The 20,634-nt window shown below is 40.6% G+C and overlaps 1 protein-coding gene across 7 annotated transcripts in view; it reads left to right on the top strand.

The window, feature by feature from the left end:
• The window catches only part of LOC309532617 (potassium voltage-gated channel subfamily KQT member 1-like), a 558,589-nt gene that overhangs the window by 11,043 nt on the left and 526,912 nt on the right, over positions 1 to 20,634 (top strand). For 3 of the 7 annotated variants that reach the window (XR_014219946.1, XM_082223123.1, XM_082223120.1), the window contains exons 1-2: positions 1,406 to 2,403; positions 4,240 to 4,814. Coding sequence is in view for 6 of the 7 variants with exons in the window: in XM_082223123.1 (XP_082079249.1) it covers positions 4,408 to 4,814 (407 nt within the window). In the remaining variant the exon portion in view is untranslated. Of the gene's footprint in view, positions 1 to 1,405; positions 2,404 to 2,464; positions 2,520 to 4,239; positions 4,815 to 20,634 lie in introns of those variants that run through there. The other 4 variants (XM_082223124.1, XM_082223125.1, XM_082223122.1 and 1 more) reach the window with 4 other exon arrangements.

Below are 20,634 nucleotides of genomic sequence, written 5' to 3'. Positions count from 1 at the left end.
ATACCTTATGTTGAGGCAGCAAGGATAGAAGACATGCAAATGCTGAGGAAGTCCTACAGCCGTGGTGAACTCTCCTTTTGGAGGTTTTAAAGCAGAGGTTGGATGGCCATCTGTCACGGATGATCTAGTTAATATTCCTGCATTGCAGGGGGTTGATGAATCACAGAGTTGGCAGGGACCCCAAAGGTCATCCAGTGCAACCCCCTGCAATCGCAGCTAAAGCATCCATGACAGATGGCCATCCAACCTCTGCTTAAAAACCTCCAAGAAAGGAGAGTCCACCATCTCTCCTGGGAGTCTGTTCCACTACTGAACAGCTCTTACTGTCAGAAGGTTTTTCCAAATGTTTAGTTGGAATTTCCTTTCTTGCAACTTGAAGCCCTTGGTTCGAGTCCTACCATCCAGAGCCGGAGAAAACAAGCATGCTCCCTCTTCCATGTGGCAGCCCTTAAGATGACCCTCAAGGTCACTTCCAACTCTACACTTCCATGATTCTAACATCCAGTTTTCAGCTTTGTTTACTCCTAAAGCGTGATCACACTTTCAGTATTAAAAATAGGCTTGCACATTCTTTCCTTTGACAAAAACTTTCATGCAACTGCTTTTAAAGAACTTCCTTTCTTGGTGTTAGATATACAAAATAGCTATACGTTAACTTTTTTATAAATTTGCAGCCAGAAAGCAATGGAGAAATAATATATTTTATATTATACCTTCTCTCCCTACTGCAGAAAGATAGATATATTTATTTTTTACAATAGGCATACTGCAATATCTGACTTTGAAAACTTTTGCTATGTTCTTTTGAACCAAGACAGCAGCTGCCCAGAAGATGAAGAAGTTAATTTGCTCAAGCAATTGCTGTATCTTGTCAAGAAAACTACTTCATAGAGAAATGGTTATAATTTGAATTGCTAAATTACATCTAGGACTGGCTGAATAGTTAAAATACATGCATTCACTATTTGTAATGAGGAATTTTGTACTGTACAGTAGATAGGATCCAATAAGCCTTTTTATTGCATATACGTTTTGTTATGATTGTATTGAAACCAAGTCATTGGGGCTAAAAACCTGATTTCAGGAGAATCTGAATCTTGTTCCCAAAACCAACGTATATATACCTTGAAGAAATCTGGATTAGAGTCCTTTAAGGTGGTTGAAACCTGTTTTTGTATGCCTACATTGCAGAAAACCTCCCAACTTGCAAGAAATTGGGTTTCAGTGTCCCCATAGCAAATTTCACACCTTTGTGCAGATAGAACTAAATTGAATGGGGCAATCTGCACATTTACTCAGAAGGAATTCCAAGCATGTTAAATGGGACTTATTCCCTAGTAAATGTGCATAGGATCACAACCTTACTGGTTTAAAGTCTAGTCTATACTTTCATGCAACACTTCATGGCTGTGCTCTGCTGTTCGGATGCAGTTTTAGGAACAGGCGCCCCACCCCCATCTTTAAAGATGTCTATCTTAGAAGTCTGTGACAAAGATGAAAAGAGTTGCTGTAGGTGTGTCTGAGAGTTTGGACATGCCCAATTTCGATTTTACTGTTTCTTTAAATAGGAGGTCTGTGGCTCAAACAAACCAAAATCCCCACCTTGGACAATGCGAAGCCGGGGATTGTGGTTTCTTGCTGTTGAAAGTGGGACGTCTCTCTCTGTTCACAGTAAACCATGAATTGTGGTTTATTGTGATGTGTGAATGCAGCCAGTGTGTTCTGAGAAAGTTTGAGGGGGTTTTAAAAGCCTTAAAAGTGTGCTTTGTTAAAAACAGGGGGGAAAGGCAGAAGGTTTTGTACTTACCCCTGCCAGTATGGAGACATTTCCAGTTAGCAATGTAACTTGCTCTTGAATATTCTGAAGGCTTTTCCCAGTGAGCAAGATAGTTAGTTCCAAGATAGGAGCAGTGTGATGATGTTCAGTTGGTGCATGATGCTGAAATTGTCTTGCATGGGTTTCATCAAATCTTCATAGGCATTTTCAACACCCAAGGCTTCCGCAGATCCTGTCCATTAAGCTTTGTCTGAAATTAAGCCAAGTCTGAATTCAGAGGAGATAAGAAAACTATGCTTAATCCATTTGTTCTGGATTTGAAGGAAGGGCAGAGAGGGAAATCTGCCTGGCCACCCCTCCCCACATGCTGATAAAAGCACAGGAAAGGGAAAAGCCACATCTGTCAGTCACAAAATGATCAGCACCATCAAAATGATGCCCTACAGGTTTTCTGCCAAAGGAAAACTAACAAGACATGGGGAGGTCCTCTGAATGGGTTAGGGTGGGACTTTATCAGCCAGGGGGCAGAGCCAGACGACTCTCTCGCTGTTCCTGTCCTTGGATTATGCCATATGGAGCAGAGGGAAGCGCCAAGGGAGAGAAAAAACACCCTGCAACAGGAGAGGGTATGCGCTGCCTTCCAGAAGGTTTCAGGTTTTGTCTTTTCTGTCTCACGCATCAAATCAGGAGCCGCCGCCTTGCCCTACCAAGATCTGCTGCACGCTGTCAGACACAGGACTGAGTATTCCAGCTAATTTTATTTGCTTTAAGGATTTGAGCAAGCAAAATTTCTCTTTGCTGGCTTATAAATTCATTCTGAAATGTTAAACGTGAGGGTAGAAAAGTTAAATGCAATCACTAGACAACTGAGGAAATACTGATGCAACAGCGTTGCTGGAAATAACTAATGTGTATGCCGTATTCAAAGTTTGTACAAAGAGAGCTATTCAGAAGTTTAGAACCTCTCAAAATAGCGAAATCTGGGAATGGGCATGTTTTGAAAAGGAATTTAAGCCTTAAAACCCTGCATTCAAATGCGGGAAGGATAGACATGGTATAGATACAGTTATGAAATTGCTCAGTGTTGAAGCAGCAGTTAAGAAGACTGACTTGATGACAATATAATGACGATGCTTTCTTATGGTATTTTATGTGAATTGTCCAAGTCTTACACACACACACACACACACACACACACACACACACCATTTCTTTTTGGTAATACAGTATGTCTAAAGACTAACTTGATCCGAGTCTGTAAAGCAAAATAATTTCCGGAAGGAACAAAATACAATTCTCAGTGGGTTGGTTTTTTTTTTGGGGGGGGGGTTAACTGGTTATCCAGACCAAACATTGAAGCAGTGAGTGCATTAACATTTGCCATGTGCCTAATCTTGTATTAAGCTGTTGTAAAAGATTAAAAGGTTCTATTTGCACTAGGTTTGCAGGAGTTTCCTACCTTCATTGGAACTAAGGCTTAAAATCTGACTGAAAAAATGTAAAGGATACAGACTGCAAGAAAGCCAAAGAATAATCTCTCAGGTTTCTCTCCACCCCATCCCCATAATTAAGTGTACCATCAGTTCACACAGATAAGAGAAATAATTAAGTACAAAATGCCTAAAGTTATATATGCAGTTTAAAGTTAAACTTTTCAATAATTCATAGATGGAGGCCTTGCCCTTTCAAAGCGTTATCTTGTCTGCTGTATTGCAGTCTCAGTACTGGGTTTTACAAATACAACCGGGTATACTCTGGATGCCAGACATATTAGCCAAAAATGCTAATATAAAATTTAGAATGACTGGTGCCAACTTTGCAACTATTTGGTTCCAGGTCAAAACTTGCCTTTTTGGCCAAGCATTTTAAAGTTAATTTTAAAGTCTATTTTGATTGTTTGTCTTTTCGTTTATTGTATTGTATTTGTGTGTGGGGGGGTTGCTTTTATTTATGCCTATTATATACTGGCCTGGTAGGAAAAACAGTCTAGAAATGTTTTTAATGAAACAAGAAATAAAAGGAAAAGGCAGCTGAGCAGTTCTGACTTGTCCTTTATAACACTGGGTCCATTTCCTACAAATCCAGGTTTGCCACAGAATGTACATTCAACAGGGAGCTGCAACTAATTCCATTTCTCCTGCATGTTTTTGTTCCATTCACTTTTCAATGTGCACTTAAGCGCCTTAGGTGAACTCTTTTAAGTGAATTTTGAAATAAATAATGTGGTTGTCACAAATGATTCCTGGAACTTCCTTATGGGCCACTGTCAGCATTTCCAAACCTTAAGCAATGTGTCCGTTTGTTAAAAATGGTGCCATGTACTAGTCTATAAATAACACTCAAGTCATGCTCCTGACTTGCTTTGCTGTATAGTGACTCTTTAATTGCTTTCCTCCTTCAGAGCCTTTATCTTTTACTTGAGACTTCCATTATCTAAACATCTTCTTGTGATTTAATTTCAGAATCCTGGTAACAGGTGACAGACTGGCTGCACACGGCGGTGTTGTTCCACAATAATGTTTGACTTCTTACTGGGTGGCTGGAGAATGCCAAAGGCAGAGAAGATATACAATACCTTTTATAATTTTAAATATTGATCAAGGTGAGCAATACACCTGCTTCATTACAGAATGTCTTACGGCAATGGTGAAACTGTTGGGCACCCAATGTATAACCTTTGCAGTGGAGTTCAGCATTCTGACTCCCAAGTGGGGAACCTGAATGGACACAGGAAGTCTGCAACCTTTTTGGAAGTGCGAGCAGACTTAAACAATATGCAGTACTCTTCTGTGGCACTTGATCCCGATTCTTTGGTGACTAATGGATCAAAAATTTATTCAAACTCTGAAGAAGAAAATCCACATGATCCTGCTTTCCAGATAAACACCGAATCCATGACAGGAAGTGAGGTACACCGGGCCTACGCTACAAAATGCTTTTATGGCCCATACTTAACCAAAACTAGTATGCAGGGAGATGTGTACAACTTTCTGGAACGGCCGAGTGGATGGAAGTGTTTCATTTATCACTTTGCAGTGTAAGTACCTTTTTTCCTCTCCATATGACTATTTCCTTGTTGTGAACCTGCACTTTTTTATTTCACAGAAAGTGAACTATTGAGCTTAATATGCAAATACATTTCCTGGGAGTGTGGATCAAATAAAATGCTAGCACCAGAACAAACCAGGAGTATGTGAATCCACCCATCCACCCATCTGATTCTGCCCCCCCCCATAACATTACCTAACTTTTGACTTCCCTCAGAATTCCTTAAATGTTTTGCCAGATGACTCCTCAAAATCAAATGGAATTTCTTTTATGCAACATTTTGATAGGCCATTCCAGAACACTTTAACTTAAAGATGTATTCGGTGGGAGCTTGTGTAATGGTTAAGAATACAATAGACTGAAAGACTCTGAAAGACAAATCTTACTTCAGCCATGAACTTACCAGTTGGTCTTAGTTAAGCTGATGTTTTTTCAGTCTTAGCAGACATACATACATACGCTCCATCTACAATGTCAGGATAATGGTGATGAAACAGACGGTTGTAAGGATTACTGGGAGAATGGGCATATGGAACACTCTCATGCTCAGAAAGCACCCAAGCAGCAGCAATGGCTAATCTATCTTTTCTTTAGATATGACTGACCCTTGCTTTATCAAGGCTTGTTAATATTATGGTTTTATTTGTTTATTTTGCCCTTCATATTTTTTATAATTATGGGGAATCAGCTAGCATTAATTTTAATAGGAACTGATTCCATGTAATTGTAGGGTCAGCTCTCTACATAGGTGCCTTTACACAGCTACCTGCAAATGCTATTTGGATGACTGATGTGGTTCAGAAGGTCCTAGGCTGCGCACACACTACAGTTTAGTGTGCATTCAGTGCATACCGTGTGCTTGGCTTTTAAAAATTATTATTGTACATGAGACTTCAACCCCAATGCAGACACATCCTGTTTTTTCTGATGACTTAATGTGTTTTCCCCCACAAACCAGGTTTGATGTGAAAATAGATTTTAAGCCTAAATAAATTCATATTTCAGCCCATGTGTGTACAAAACAAAGAGCATGTGAACAGTACACTTGTTGCTGTGGCTCCCCTCATGGCGATGTTGCAGTGGGTGTGTAGCGCTGCAGAGAATTGCACTTCCTTTATGCTTCTCAGGACGCACTTAGCTTCTAAATGTTCATTCACTTCCACATTTACCTTAGTTTATGCTTTATCGGTGGGTTACTGCTGGGCTGGGGGACACGCTTTATTTTGGTGAAAGTCTGGTGTATCAGGAAACTTGTTTCTGAAAAAAATTAGAAACTGCTTGGCTGCACACAAGCAAACAAATTCCTGCCTGCAATGGACCTCATCTCTCCTGAACTCAGAGAGAGTAGGCTACTGCTGGGGCTGAAAGGGACACATTTTTTTTTTTTAAGGTTTAAAAATTAATCTGCTGTTTGGTGACAGTCTGGTATACCATACTGGAAAACGTGTATAACAACAACAACAACTGTGCACACACAAGGTAAATAAATACCTGCACACATGCCTACAGTGGGGCGTGGAAACACAGTGGGAGGAGCTGAGAACGCAGGTGTGGGGGTTAGTGTTAATTATATGTTTCTGTGTTTTTATACTGCAAACCACCCTGTTATCCTTGGATGAAAGGCTGTAATTAAATTTAATTGATGATGGTGATGGTGATGATGATGAGATGGCTGCTGCTTTAGCTATCAATGTAATGAACAGGTATGGACAAACTATACAGATGTGCACAGAAAAAAGAGCTCTGTGCATTTCAAACACTTTGTGTGCACACAGCCCTACTTTCAATCCCAGCGTGATGCAGTCAAAGGGATCCAGGTGCTTCACAGAGACATCTCTCTGTCTTGAAGAGCTACCAGGCTGTCTGGCCCAGCGTGATTTCTAATCTTGCTTATGTGAGATTTGGGGTGGGTACTCTTTCATGGCTTAAGAGTCCAGGAGCTAAAATTAGGTTAGCTTCTGTTCTTTGTGTTTTTCCTTAGCAATGTGGCCTAAGAAATCAGACAGTGTATTTATGAGGCTAAGAAGACAACACTAATGTTGATTCTACAAAGGAGCTGGCATGCCACAAGGCAGACAGAAATTGCCTCACCCAGGGCAGCTTAATGGAGATAGTAGAGAGGAAATTGTGTTTGGTGGCCTGGAAGGGTCAGTACTGTTCCACAGTTGTCATAATTTCTCCCTCTGTGAGAATTCTCTCAAATCTTCAGTGCCAGCTTCCAGCTCAGCAAACTTACTTAATAGCAAAAAAATGGTCTGAGGAATTGTACCCTAAAGCACCTCCTGCAGAAGTCACTTTTATGTGGTTCTTGTTTTTAGTGTTAGACCATTTGAGTAAATCAATGTTCATAGAATCATAGAATTGGAAGATACCCCAGGGTCATCTAGTCCAACCCCCTGCAATGCAGGAATCTCAGCTAAAGCATCCATGACAGATGGCCAATCTCTGCTTAAAAACCTCCAAGGAAGAAGAATCCACCACCTCCCAAGGGAGACTGTTCCTGTTAAGTTGTGGGTGAACATATCAGATGACACAGTGATTCTTCAAACAGCTCTAGTTTATTCACAGGCCAGAACAGAACTGATCTGAAGGGTTCAGCCAGCCTGCTTATATAGTGCTCAAATACAAGGCAACAGTAACAATTTTCTGTAACTATCCAATCACTGAACGTCACTTTCATTTCCTTATTTGCATATGTGGACCTGAGTGAAAACTATCTACAGTATGCCCCTGCTGGCCCAGGGTGAGAACTTCAGTACATAACACCCCTCCCCACTGAGATAAGACGTTAGTTACAATCGTAAAGGTTTCCTTATATACAGCACTACTTGTAATTGTTCAATTAGGCACAAAAGCATATCGGTTACATTTCACATATTTTCATTAGACTGACAGTGTTACATGTCCAACAATATAGTCCTTTAAATAAGTTGGGCACTTGGAAACTGCTGGACCGCCGAGGACCGGTACCCAGGGCCAGGGCGCCACCCTATTCTTGCTGAGGCTGTGGTGCAACCCTAGGTGGCGTTGAACCCAAGTCCCCTGGATCCGCTTTTGTGGGTGGAAACTCTGCAAGTGGAGTTGGCGGAATGTCAGGCGCGGCAGTGGTCTGAGCCTGTGGTAAGTCTGGCAGACCCTCTGAAGTGGCTTGGTTCGGCTCCACGCTGGCAGTTTGCGAGGGAGGTGGAGCCTCACCATCTGTAAGTGTCTGTTCCGGAGCCACGAGCGCAGTTGGGGGCACCACGGTAGTGTCCAAATCCCCAACCCTGCGCCTAAGCTGGTCTATGTGCCGGCGCCACAAGCGTCCGTCTTCGAGTGCCACCTGGTATGAGCGAGGTCCAGGGACTCCCACTACTGTGGCTGGCACCCAAGGAATGCCCCCCCCCACAAAGTTCCGGGCAAAGACCTGGTTTCCTGGAACAAATGACCGTGGCGCGTTGGCACAGCCTGGGGGTTCAGCCAAGGCAAAGTCTGGGTGCAGCCGGTTGAGCAGAGATCTGAGGCGGTGGCCCATAAGCGGAGACGAGGACATCAGGACACCCATGCATTGCAAAGAGGCCTCACAGCACCTGGATGACGGCCTTGGTAGTGGAGGGCGTCAGGACCACCTCCAGCCATTTGGAATAGGCGTCCACCACTAACATAAAGGTCCAGCCGTGAAAGGGGCTGGCAAGATCGATGTGCACCCTCCCTTAGCTGCCGGTGGCGCAAGCCTCGATTCTTGGCGCACGTGACAGGCAGAAACCCAGGAAGTGATGGCATCATCCATGTTAGGCCACCAGATGTAACACTGAGCCAATGCCTTCATTTTGACGATTCCCAGGTGGCCAGTGTGCAGAGCCTCAAGGACACGTTGACGGAGTCTTTGGGGAATCACGACGTGGTCTCCCCACAGCAGACAGCCGCAATGAGCTGAGAGTTCGTGTTGTCTGGTTGCGAATGGCTGGAACTCTGATGCAAAAGGCCCTTGTGGCCACCCCCTCCACACCCAGTTGAGCACACGGCTGATGGTGCAATCGTGGGTAGATGCGGAGGCCACAGTGGCAGCCGATACAGGCGCTGCAGGAAGATCCTCAATCAGAAGGAGCGATGAAGCAGGAGCTGTGTCTTCCACAAACACTGGAAGAGGGCAACGGCTGAGGGCGTTGGCATGGTCCATCGATTTCCCCGGGTGATGGACGAGCTGGTAGTGGTAGGCAGCCAGGAAAACAGTCCATCGCAGCTTGCGCGGCGAGAGGACCAGTGGAGTTGGTCTATCACCGGCGAGGAGGCCCAGGAGCGGCTTGTGGTCAGTGATGAGGTCGAAAGTCCTTCCATAGAGATATTCATGGAACCTCTTCACTCCAGCCACAAGTGCCAGTGTCTCCTTGTCAAGCTGGCTGCAATTCTGTTCGGGCGGAGATAGCATCCTGGAAAAGTAGGCGAGTGGTGCTTCTCTTTTTTATATATATATAATATTTTATTAAGATTTTTTTAAAGAGATACACAAAAACATACAACAAATATAACAGAATACAAAACATAAAACAAACAAAAAAGAGTAAAAAATACATATAAAAGAGGAGAAAAAAGAGAACAAAACAACTAATTGAAAGTTCTAAGTTTCTTAACCCTATTTCTTGACTTCCCCACACCACCCTTCCTTGTATCCCTGTTTACCATCCAATTCAGCAAATCCCTATCCTCTTTCGAATCTCGATCCCCATTAAAATATTTAAATAAATCTTGTTTCCAAACTTTCCTCCCAATTAAGTTCCTTATTGCATAGTCATAACTTATTCACTAATGCCATATTATTTTATATCTCACATCATTTTAACATTCATGGATTTTACAATGTTTCTGCAGGTAGTCTTTAAATTTCTTCCAGTCCTTTTCCACCAAGTCTTCTCCCTGGTCACGGATTCTGCCAGTCATTTCTGCCATCTCCATATAGTCAATTACTTGCATCTGCCATTCTTCCACGGTGGGCAGATCTTGCGTCTTCCAATGCTTTGCGATAAGTATTCTTACTGCTGCTGTTGCAAACATAAAAAAAGTTCTATCCTCTTTTAACACCAATTGGCCGACTATGCCCAGAAGAAAAGCCTCTAGTTTCTTCAAAAAAGTATATTTAAATACCTGCTTCATTTCATTATATATCATTTCCCAAAAGGCCTTGATCTTTGGGCATGTCCACCAAAGGTGAAAGAAGGTACCTTCAGTCTCTTTACATTTCCAACATTTATTATCGGGCAAATGGTAGATTTTTGCAAGCTTGACTGGGGTCGTGTACCACCTGTATACCATTTTCATAATATTCTCTCTTAGGGCATTACATGCCGTAAATTTCAAACCGGTGGTCCACAACTGCTCTCAGTCCGCCGCCATAATGTTATGTCCAATGTCTTGTGCCCATTTAAACATAGCTGACTTAACCATTTCATCCTGCGTGTTCCATTCTAACAGCAAGTTATACATTCTTGATAATATTTTAGCATTTGGATCTAGCAGTTCCGTTTCCAATTTGGATTTCTCCACCTGGAAGCCAATTTTTTAATCCAGATTATAAACCTCTCTTATTTGAAAATAATGTAACCAGTCTCGCACTTTGTCTTTTAGTTTTTCAAAACTCTGCAATTTTAGTTTGTCTCCTTCTTGCTCTAAAATTTCCCAATATTTCGGCCACCTGGCCTCCATATTAAGTTTTTTCAGAGCCATTGCCTCCATTGGTGAGATCCACCTTGGGGTCTTATTTTCCAGTAGGTCTTTATATCTTATCCAGACATTAAACAAAGCTTTCCTGACAATATGGTTTTTGAACCCTTTATGAGCTTTTACCTTGTCGTACCACAAGTATGCATGCTATCCAAATACATTATTAAACCCTTCTAAGTCTAATATGTCTGTGTTCTCAAGAAGCAGCCAGTCTTTCAACCAGCAGAATGCTGCTGATTCATAATAAAGCTTGAGGTCTGGTAGGGCAAACCCTCCTCTTTCCTTAGTGTCGGTTAATATTTTAAATTTTATTCTGGGCTTTTTGCCCTGCCAGACAAATCTAGATATATCTTTCTGCCACCTCTTGAAACAATCCATCTTATCCACAATTTGTAATGTTTGAAACAAAAATAACATTTTTGGCAATACATTCATTTTTATAACCGCAATTCTGCCCAACAAGGAAAGCTTTAGATTTGACCAGATTTCCAAATCTTTTTTTACCTCTAACCAACATTTCTCATAGTTATCTTTAAATAAGTTCAGATTTTTAGCAGTCAAATGAACCCCCAAATATTTTACCTTCTTAGCCAACATTAACCCTGTCTCTTTCTGAAACCTCTCCTTCTCAATTGAAGTTAAGTTCTTCTCAAGTACCTTAGTTTTTGACTTGTTTAGCTTAAATCCTGCCACATGACCAAATTCCTGAATCAGTTCTAATACCCTTTTCGTACTAGATTCTGGCTCCTGTAGTGTCAAAACCAAATCATCTGCAAAAGCTTTCAATTTATATTGTTTAGCTCCGACCCAAATACCTTCTATGAAACTGTCCTTCCTAATCATGTTCAGCAGGACCTCCAGGACCGAGATAAAAAGTAATGGGGAGATAGGACAACCCTGTCATGTTCCTTTTTCTATCCTAAATTCTTCTGTCACTACATTATTGACTATCAATTTAGCTTTCTGCTCTGAGTAAATTGCACTTATACCGTTTTCAAAATACCCTGAAGATTTTTCTTCATAAAATTCCAGGAAATATTGTCAAATGCCTTCTCTGCATCTATAAAAATTAAAACTGCTTTAGTATTAATATTTACTTGTAATTTTTCCAAAATATTAATTATATTTCTTGTATTATCAGACAAATGTCTGCCAGGGAGAAAGCCGGCTTGGTCTCGATGTATCTCCTCAACCAAAACCCTCTACAGCCTATTTGCCAAAATGTTAGCAAAAATTTTGTAATCCACATTTAACAAAGATATGGGGCGGTAGTTCTTAAGTTGTGTCTTTTCCGCCTCAGTTTTCAGTATAAGTGTAATAAAAGCTTCTTTCCACGATTCAGGTGTCTTCTTCCCTTCCAGAATCTTGTTACAAACTTGCTTTAATGGTTGAATTAACCATTCTTTCAAACTTTTATAATATTTTGCAGTCAACCCATCTAGCCCTGGAGATTTTCCCAACTGCATATTCTGAATGGCACCTTCAATCTCCTGTTCTGTAATTTGATGGTTCAACATTGTCTTTTTTTCTTGAGAGATTTTTTGTAATCCATTAGTTCTTATAAATTGGTCTATATCTATCTCTTTCTGTGGCCCTTGTGTATAAAGTTGTTTAAAGTATCTCTGGAAGCACCCTCTGATCTCAGCTGGATTCTGAATGTCCCTTCCTTCTATCTCTAAATTTGTAATGGTGTTTAATTTCTGTCTCTTTTTCAGCTGCCAAGCTAGCAGCTTTCCACATTTATTAGCCGATTCAAAAGTCTTTTGCCTCATCTGTTTAATTTTCCATTCCACTTCTTGATTTATCATTTTCATATACTGCATTTGATAGAACTTAATTTCTCTCAGAATCTCTTGTGATTTGGGTTTAGATCTTAGTTTAGTCTCACCTTCTTTTATTTTCTCCAGAATTTTATCCTTCTTCTCATTTTGAGTTCTCTTTTTTTTATAATATTTTTTATTGCATTTTTTCAGATAGAAATAAACAGCACAGAAGAAATCAACAAGAAAAGAGAAGATAGGGGAAAAAAAGAACAGACCATTTCCAAATCTTTTTTCAATCCACCAACGGACTTCCCCACATCTCCCGCACAGTGCATTCTCAACAATAAATTTGACAGCAAATTATAACCTTATTTCGTGTGTTTCTTTTGTAACTTCAAATACATTTTAGGTTTAAATTACTTATTATCCAAATTACTCATCTTTTTTTTTTTAAAAAAAAAGAAAAAAACCTTTAAACCTTGGTTCTTTCATAATTATTATCTAATTTCATATATATTCCACTCTCGTTGCTGGGGCTAACCTTCCGGATCGTGCAAATTCCTATAGTTCATATAACTTATAAAATTTTTGTAAATAGTCCTTAAATTTTTTCCAGTCCTCCTCCATTGCTTCTTCTCCCAGATCTCGAATCCTGACAGTCATCTCGGCCAATTCCATGTAGTCCATCAATTGCGTTTGCCACTGTTCCAGTGTGGGCAAATCTTGAGTCTTCCAATGTTTAGCGATAAGAATTCTTGCTGCAGTAGTTGCATACATAAAAAATGTTCTATCCTTCTTTAACACCTTTTGGCCCACAATGCCCAAGAGGAAGGCCTCCGGTTTCTTGGGAAAGGTGTACTTAAACACCTTTTTTAACTCATTATAGATCATTTCCCAGAAGGCCTTCACTCTTGGACAAGTCCACCAAAGGTGAAAGAATGTCCCTTCAGCCTCCTTACACTTCCAACATTTATTATCGGACAGATGGTATATCTTTGCAAGCTTGACTGGTGTCATGTACCACCTATATATCATTTTCATAATATTTTCTTTCAAGGCATTACATGCCGTAAATTTAATACCAGTGGTACATAACTTTTCCCAGTCATCAGACATAATGTTGTACCCAATGTCTTGAGCCCACTTTATCATGGCTGACTTAACTGTCTCATCCTGAGTGTTCCATTTAAGCAGCAAGTTATACATTCTCGATAAAACCTTGGTCTTTGGTTCTAACAACTCTGTCTCAAGTTTCGATTTTTCCACCTGGAAACCTGTTTTTTTGTCCAGCTTAACCACCTCATTAATTTGGGCATAGTGAAACCAGTCTTGCACCTTATCCTTTAATTTTTCAAAGCTCTGCAACCTCCAATTATCTCCAATTTTTTCTATTATTTCCCAATATTTCGGCCATCCGGCCTCCATATTGGGTTTTTTCCGAGCCTTGGCCTCTATTGGTGACAGCCACCTCGGGGTCTTACTTTCCAATAAGTCTTTGTATTTCGTCCAGACCATGAAAATTGCTTTCCTGACAATATGGTTTTTGAACATTCCATGTGTTTTTACCTTGCCATACCACAAATACGCATGCCAGCCTAACGAGTTATTAAAACCTTCCAGATCTAGGACATCTGTGTTCTCTAATAAAATCCAATCTTTCATCCAGCAGAAGGCTGCAGCTTCGTAGTATAACCTTAAGTCTGGCAGGGCAAACCCCACTCTTTCTTTTGCATCAGTTAGTATTTTAAACTTAATTCGGGGCTTTTTGCCCTGCCAAACAAACTTTGAAATATCCTTCTGCCACTTTCTAAAACATTCCACTCTGTCCACGATCTGCAAGGTTTGAAACAAAAACAACATCTTTGGCAAAACGTTCATTTTTACAGCCGCAATTCGGCCCAGCAAGGAAAGCTTCAATCGTGACCAAGTTTCTAAATCTTTCTTAATTTCTAACCAACATTTTTCAAAGTTATCTTTAAACAGATTCAAATTTTTAGACGTCAGGTTTACCCCCAGGTACTTCACTTTTTTAACCACAGTTAGCTCTGTTTCCTTCTGAAACCCCTCTGTTTCTGAAGGTGTCAAATTTTTTCCCAAAACTTTAGTTTTTTGTTTATTCAATTTAAATCCTGCCACCCGACCAAAATCTTGAATCAGTTCTAAAACTCTTTTTGTACTAGATTCTGGCTCCTGTAATGTCAAAACCAAGTCATCTGCAAATGCTTTCAGTTTGTATTGTTTCACTCCGACCTGTATCCCTTGTATTTGCCGGTCCCTCCTGATCATGTTCAACAGCACCTCCAGGACTGATATAAATAATAGAGGGGATAGAGGGCACCCCTGGCGTGTTCCTTTTTCAATGTGGATCTCCTCTGTCACCACATTGTTCACTATCAACTTAGCTTTTTGTTCTGAATAAATTGCTTCTATGCCATTTTCAAACCCGCGTCCCACTCCCATCCCTTCCAGGTTTTTCTTCATAAATTTCCAAGAAATGTTGTCAAAGGCCTTCTCTGCGTCAATAAAAATTAAGACTGCTTTGGTGTTAATATTTGTTTGCAAAAGTTCTAGAATATCTATAATATTCCTAGTGTTGTCAAACAAATGTCTACCAGGGAGAAAGCCTGCTTGGTCCTTATGAATTACTTCATTTAAAATCTTTTTAAATCTATTTGCCAAAATGTCTGCAAATATTTTGTAATCCACATTTAGGAGTGAGATGGGACGGTAGTTTCTTAGTTGAGTCTTTTCAGTTTCCACTTTGGGTATCAATGTGATGAAGGCTTCTTTCCACGTTTCCGGTGCCCTTCCTCCCCCCATAATCTGGTTACGCACCTCCATTAGTGGTTGTATCAAATAGTCTTTCAACGTCTTATAGTACTTGGAGGTAAGTCCATCTGGGCCTGGAGACTTGCCCAACTGCATATTCTGAATGGCATCCTCAATTTCCTGTTGTGTTATCTTACAGTTCAAGATTGTTCTCTTCTCCTGAGATAGTTTAGGTAGGCCATTAAGTTTCAAAAACTGGTCTATCTCAGATATTTCCTCAGGCCCTTGAGCAAACAACTTTTTAAAATACTTCTGGAAACACCTTCTAATTTCAACTGGTTTCTGGATATTTTTCCCTTCCACCTCTAGATTGGTAACATAGTTCATTTTTTGTCTTTTTTTCAACTGCCATGCCAGCAGTTTCCCGCACTTGTTCGCTGACTCAAAAGATCTTTGTTTCATTTGTTTAATTTTCCATTCCACTTCTTGATTTATCAATTTCATATATTGTGACTGGTGGAATTTAATTTCTCGCAGAATCTCTTTTGATTTTGGGTTGGATCTCAGTCTTTTCTCTCCATCTCTTATCTTCTCTAATATTTTATCCTTTTTTCCATTCCAGAGTTTTTTCTTAATCGTGTTTTGTTGTATCAGAAACCCTCTCATTACAGCTTTGCTTGCGTCCCAGATCGTTCTTTTTTCCACCGAGGTGTTCAAATTAATTTCAAAGTAATCCTTTAAAGTTTTTTGGGCCTTCTTTACCAACTCTTTTTTTTTTATAATAATTTTTATTACATTTTTCCAAATTACAAAAAGAACAGAAGGAAAAGCAGAATAGAAGAAAAAAAGGAAAAAGAACAGAAAATCACATCCATTTCAACAGCTTATTTCAAATTTCCATTGGACTTCCCCACATCTCCCGCATAATGCATTCTTGATAATAAAGTCATCAGCAAATTATACCCTTATTTCGTGTGTTTCTTTATATTTTCAGTTGCAATTTAAGTTTAGATCTCTTATTCTCCATTTACTCTAAAAATATCATTTTTACCCATTTAAACTTTGATTCTTTCACAAATGTTAGCAATTTCATAGATAATTAAATTTCATTGCTGGGGCTAACGTTCCAAATCATACGACGTCTTATGTTTCATACAGCTTATAATACTTTTGCAAATAGTCTTTAAATTTTTTCCAGTCCTCCTCCATTGCCTCTTCTCCCAGGTCTCGGATTCTTGCAGTCATCTCGGCCAGTTCCATGTAGTTCATCAATTGCGTCTGCCACTCCTCCAGTGTGGGCAAATCTTGGGTCTTCCAATGCTTGGCGATAAGAATTCTTGCTGCAGTTGTAGCATACATAAAAAAAGTTCTATCCTTTTTTAACACCTTCTGGCCGACAATGCCCAGAAGGAAGGCCTCTGGTTTCTTGGGAAAGGTGTACTTAAACACCTTTTTTAACTCGTTATAGATCATTTCCCAAAAGGCCTTCAATCTTGGACAAGTCCACCAGAGGTGAAAGAATGTCCCTTCAGCCTCCTTGCATTTCCAACATTTATTATCAGACAAATGGTATATCTTAGCGAGCTTGACTGGGGTCATGTACCACCTGTATACCATTTTCATAATGTTTTCTTTCAAGGCATTACATGCCGTAAACTTCATACCGGTGGTCCATAACCTTTCCCAGTCCTCAGACATAATATTGTAACCAATGTCTTGAGCCCATTTTATCATGGCTGATTTAACTGTCTCATCCTGAGTGTTCCATTTAAGCAGCAAGTTGTACATTCTCGATATTACCTTGGTCTTTGGTTCTAACAACTCTGTCTCAAGTTTCGATTTTTCCACCTGGAATCCTATTTTTTTATCTAGCTTAAAAACCTCATTAATTTGGGCATAATGTAGCCAATTTTGCACCTTATCCTTTAATTTTTCAAAGCTCTGCAACCTCCAATTACCTCCAATGTTTTCTATTATTTCCCAATATTTCGGCCAATATGCCTCCATATTGGATGTTTTCCGAGCTTTGGCCTCTATTGGTGAAATCCACCTCGGGGTTTTACTTTCCAATAAGTCTTTGTATTTTTTCCAGACCATAAATATTGCTTTTCTGACAATATGGTTTTTAAACATTCCATGTGTTTTCCCCTTGTCATACCACAAATACGCATGCCAACCTAACGAATTATTAAAGCCTTCCAGATCTAGGACATCAGTGTTTTCCAATAAAATCCAATCTTTCATCCAGCAGAAGGCCGCAGCTTCATAGTATAACCTTAAGTCCGGCAGGGCAAACCCCCCTCTCTCCTTTGCATCAGTTAGTATTTTAAACTTTATTCGGGGCTTTTTGCCCTGCCAGACAAATTTAGAAATGTCCTTCTGCCACTTTCCGAAACAATCTTCTTTACCAACTCTTGATCTCTAAATAGGCTGTCATTCATTTTTCATCTAAAGGAGCCGGCTGGAGTAAATCTCACTTCCATTTTCAGGGCATTGTGGTCGGAGCAAGTCTTTGGGCAGATCTCCACTCTTATAGTCTTTGGTGCCAGCCCTCTAGTTGTCCAAATTTGGTCGATTCTTGTCCATGACAGGTGGGCCTCAGAAAAGAAAGTTCCTTCTTTACCTAGGGGGTTCCTTGTCCGCCAAATATCGATCAAATCCATATTGTCTGTTAGTTCAAAAAAGGTTTTTGGTAGTCTGCCATCCTTAGTCAAATTTTGATTTTGCGACTTATCCATAAGGGTAGAAACCACCCCGTTCATATCTCCCATCATAATGATGTTCGAATAGTCCATATAGTCCAGCAAGGTCTCATGCAGCTTTTTGTAGAATTCCGATTTCCCCTCGTTTGGTGCATAAATTCCTAATATCAAAACTTTTTCTCCTTGCGTTTGTATTTCAATTGCCAAAATTCTTCCTTGTTCATCTTTGAACAAAAATTTCGGTGACAAGTTCTCCTTTGCATAGATCACCACGCCTCTCTTTTTGACTCTGTCTGATGAGATAAATTCTTGGCCTAGTCTTTTATTGATTAGCACTTTCCTATGGAGTCTTGTCACGTGTGTTTCCTGCAAGCAAATTAAGTCCAAATGTTCTTTTTTTAAAATATGAAAGATCCTTTTCCTTTTCTCTGGGGAATTTGCTCCATTAATGTTCCAACTGTATAGCTGCAGAGACATCCTGGATTAATCTCGTGTTTCTATTCTGGGGTGTCCTTCTTTTCTTCCGAACCCGAGGGTGTAGGTGTTGGTACTATTCCAGGCGGTGCCGGTGGCCAAGAAGCTACTGCTCCCTTCTGAAGATCTTCTCCGTGGTCGTGCAGGAACTTCTGGTTGTCTTCTGTAGTTTTAATTTTAACTTTCTTTCCTTTGTAGTTAAATGATAAACCTTGTGGGAACTCCCACCTGTATGATATCCCGTTGCTTCTCAAAAGTCTAGCTAGGTCAGTGTAAATAGCTCTGAGATCCAAGAGTTGTTTTGGTATATCCTTGTAGATCTCTGCTCTTCTGTCCTGGATCTCAAGTGCTTTCTTGAAATGGAGGTCAAGTATTTTATCTCTCTCCTGTTTAGTCCTCAAAATAATCAGACAATCTCTGGGTCTGTCTCTCTTTGCTACTCTTCCCAGTCTAAACGCAGTTGTAATTTTGAAATCCTTATCTTCTTCTATACCCCAGAACTTAGCAAATTCTGTTGTCAGATAGCCTGTCAGGTCTTCCTTTTCAAGCTCTGGGATAGATCGTAATCTTAAGTTATTTTCCCGATTTCTCAATTCCGCCAATGACAGGTAGGCCTGCTGGTCACTGATGTGCTTGTGTAATGGCTTTACCTCTCCTTTCAATTCGTCCACTTTCTGATTCGCTTGGTCCGCCTTCAAACTAGCAGCCTCGGCCAGTTTCCGATTCTCAGAAGTGGCGTCTTTTAAATCCGCAATTGCTTGAGAATGTTGTGCCACTTGTTCAGATAGTTTAGTAATAGAGGATGTGGCTAAATCAATTTTTGCTGTCTGATCATCCACCTTCTTGTTTAGAATTGCAAATTGCTGTAGCATTTCCTTTAGAAGGGTATCAGATCCCCCTGCAGCCATATCCTCTGTTGTTGGCTGTTCAGTTTCCTTCAGCACATCTGTTGTTGTTAAAGATTCAAGGACCGCAGGGACTGATGATCTGCGCGACTGAGAAGTCAATGTTGTTTGCACAAGCTGGCCTTTCCCTGCTTTCGCTTTTGCAGCTCTTGTTTTCGGAGGACCACTCATTCCACACCCGTCAAAGCGCCAAGGTCAACTTGTCTATTGTTCCATGAGAGGGACAGTTCCTCAGATTAGATATCAAAACAGCAGAGAGTCAAAACAAAGTTAGTTCCCAGGAATTAATAAATCCCAAGTTCCACTAGAGGGAGTATTGTTGCAGTTCAGGAAAGAAAGAAAGAAACTTAGCCGCCATTGAAGTCCCTGCGTTTAAATAATAACTCTGCAATAGTTCTTAAAACTTTTTCCGCAGGCTTTTCCACTTACAGAGCCTTCCAAGTTGCAGTTTATTTACTTCTCACGGGTGCAAGTTACAGTTACTTAATTATCTCTTCCAACATCGCCCAAATGTAACAGTGTAGCAAATCCAAATATATACTGTATCCGCAAAGACAGCTCTTTTCCCCTCCGTCAGCCCGAGGTCTGGACTCTTAAGGTTACAAAGTCCACAAAGGGAGGAAAGTTCCCAGCTTAAATTATCCCGAAAGCAAAAGAAAAAAGACTTGCCTTTCCTTTCAAATACCAACTCTTCAAATGCACGATATTCCCTTTTTTTTTAAAGTCCCTTCCGCTGCCTCCAGCTTGTCAGCTCTTTGCCTTTGATCTGTAAGCCTTGCCGGGAGACGGACTTCCTTTTTCTCGTCTCCCGCTTTCAGCCAAATTCATAAATTTGTAATCCAATTTCAAGTAACTCTTACTCACGAGTAGTTGATTTGTAATCCAATATTAAGGAAGAAAGGTCGGCGCTCAGCAGCAACAGCCGCGCGGCTTCACTCCCGCAGAAAGAGCGATGAACCCACAGCACCGCTTCCCCTCCGCGCTTCCGGAGCCCCTTACGGGGTCCCTTCTTCGTTTTGGGGGTCGCTTTAGGTGCCCGCCGAGTCCCACGGCCACAAGCTCACTCTGCTCGTGGTTTATCTTAATGGGTCGTCGCTTTGCCGCAGCGAACGACCCTTTTCTGCGGAGCCCCTCTTCGCAGCGCAAAGAGGACCGCCATTGCTTATTTCGCGCCGCCTCCGGAACTCATTTTGAGTTCTCTTTTTTATTACATTCTGCTGAATTAAGAACCCTCTCATAACCGCCTTACTTGCGTCCCAGATTACTCTTTTTTCAACCGTGGTATTCAGGTTTAATTCAAAATAGTCTCTTAAAGTCTTTTGGGCCTTCTTAATAACCTCCTGGTCTCTTAATAAGGTGTCATTCATCCTCCATCTGAAGGAGCCGACTGGAGTTAGTTTCATTTTCATCTTTACGGCATTATGGTCGGAGCAAATTTTTGGACAAATTTCTGCCTTTTTTTATCTTCGGTGCCAGTCCTCTAGTTATCCAGATTTGGT

This window comes from Podarcis vaucheri (genome assembly GCF_965113315.1).
Source record: "Podarcis vaucheri genome assembly, chromosome: 5".
Taxonomy (NCBI): domain Eukaryota; kingdom Metazoa; phylum Chordata; class Lepidosauria; order Squamata; family Lacertidae; genus Podarcis; species Podarcis vaucheri.
This window is presented reverse-complemented; position numbering and strand designations above follow the sequence as displayed.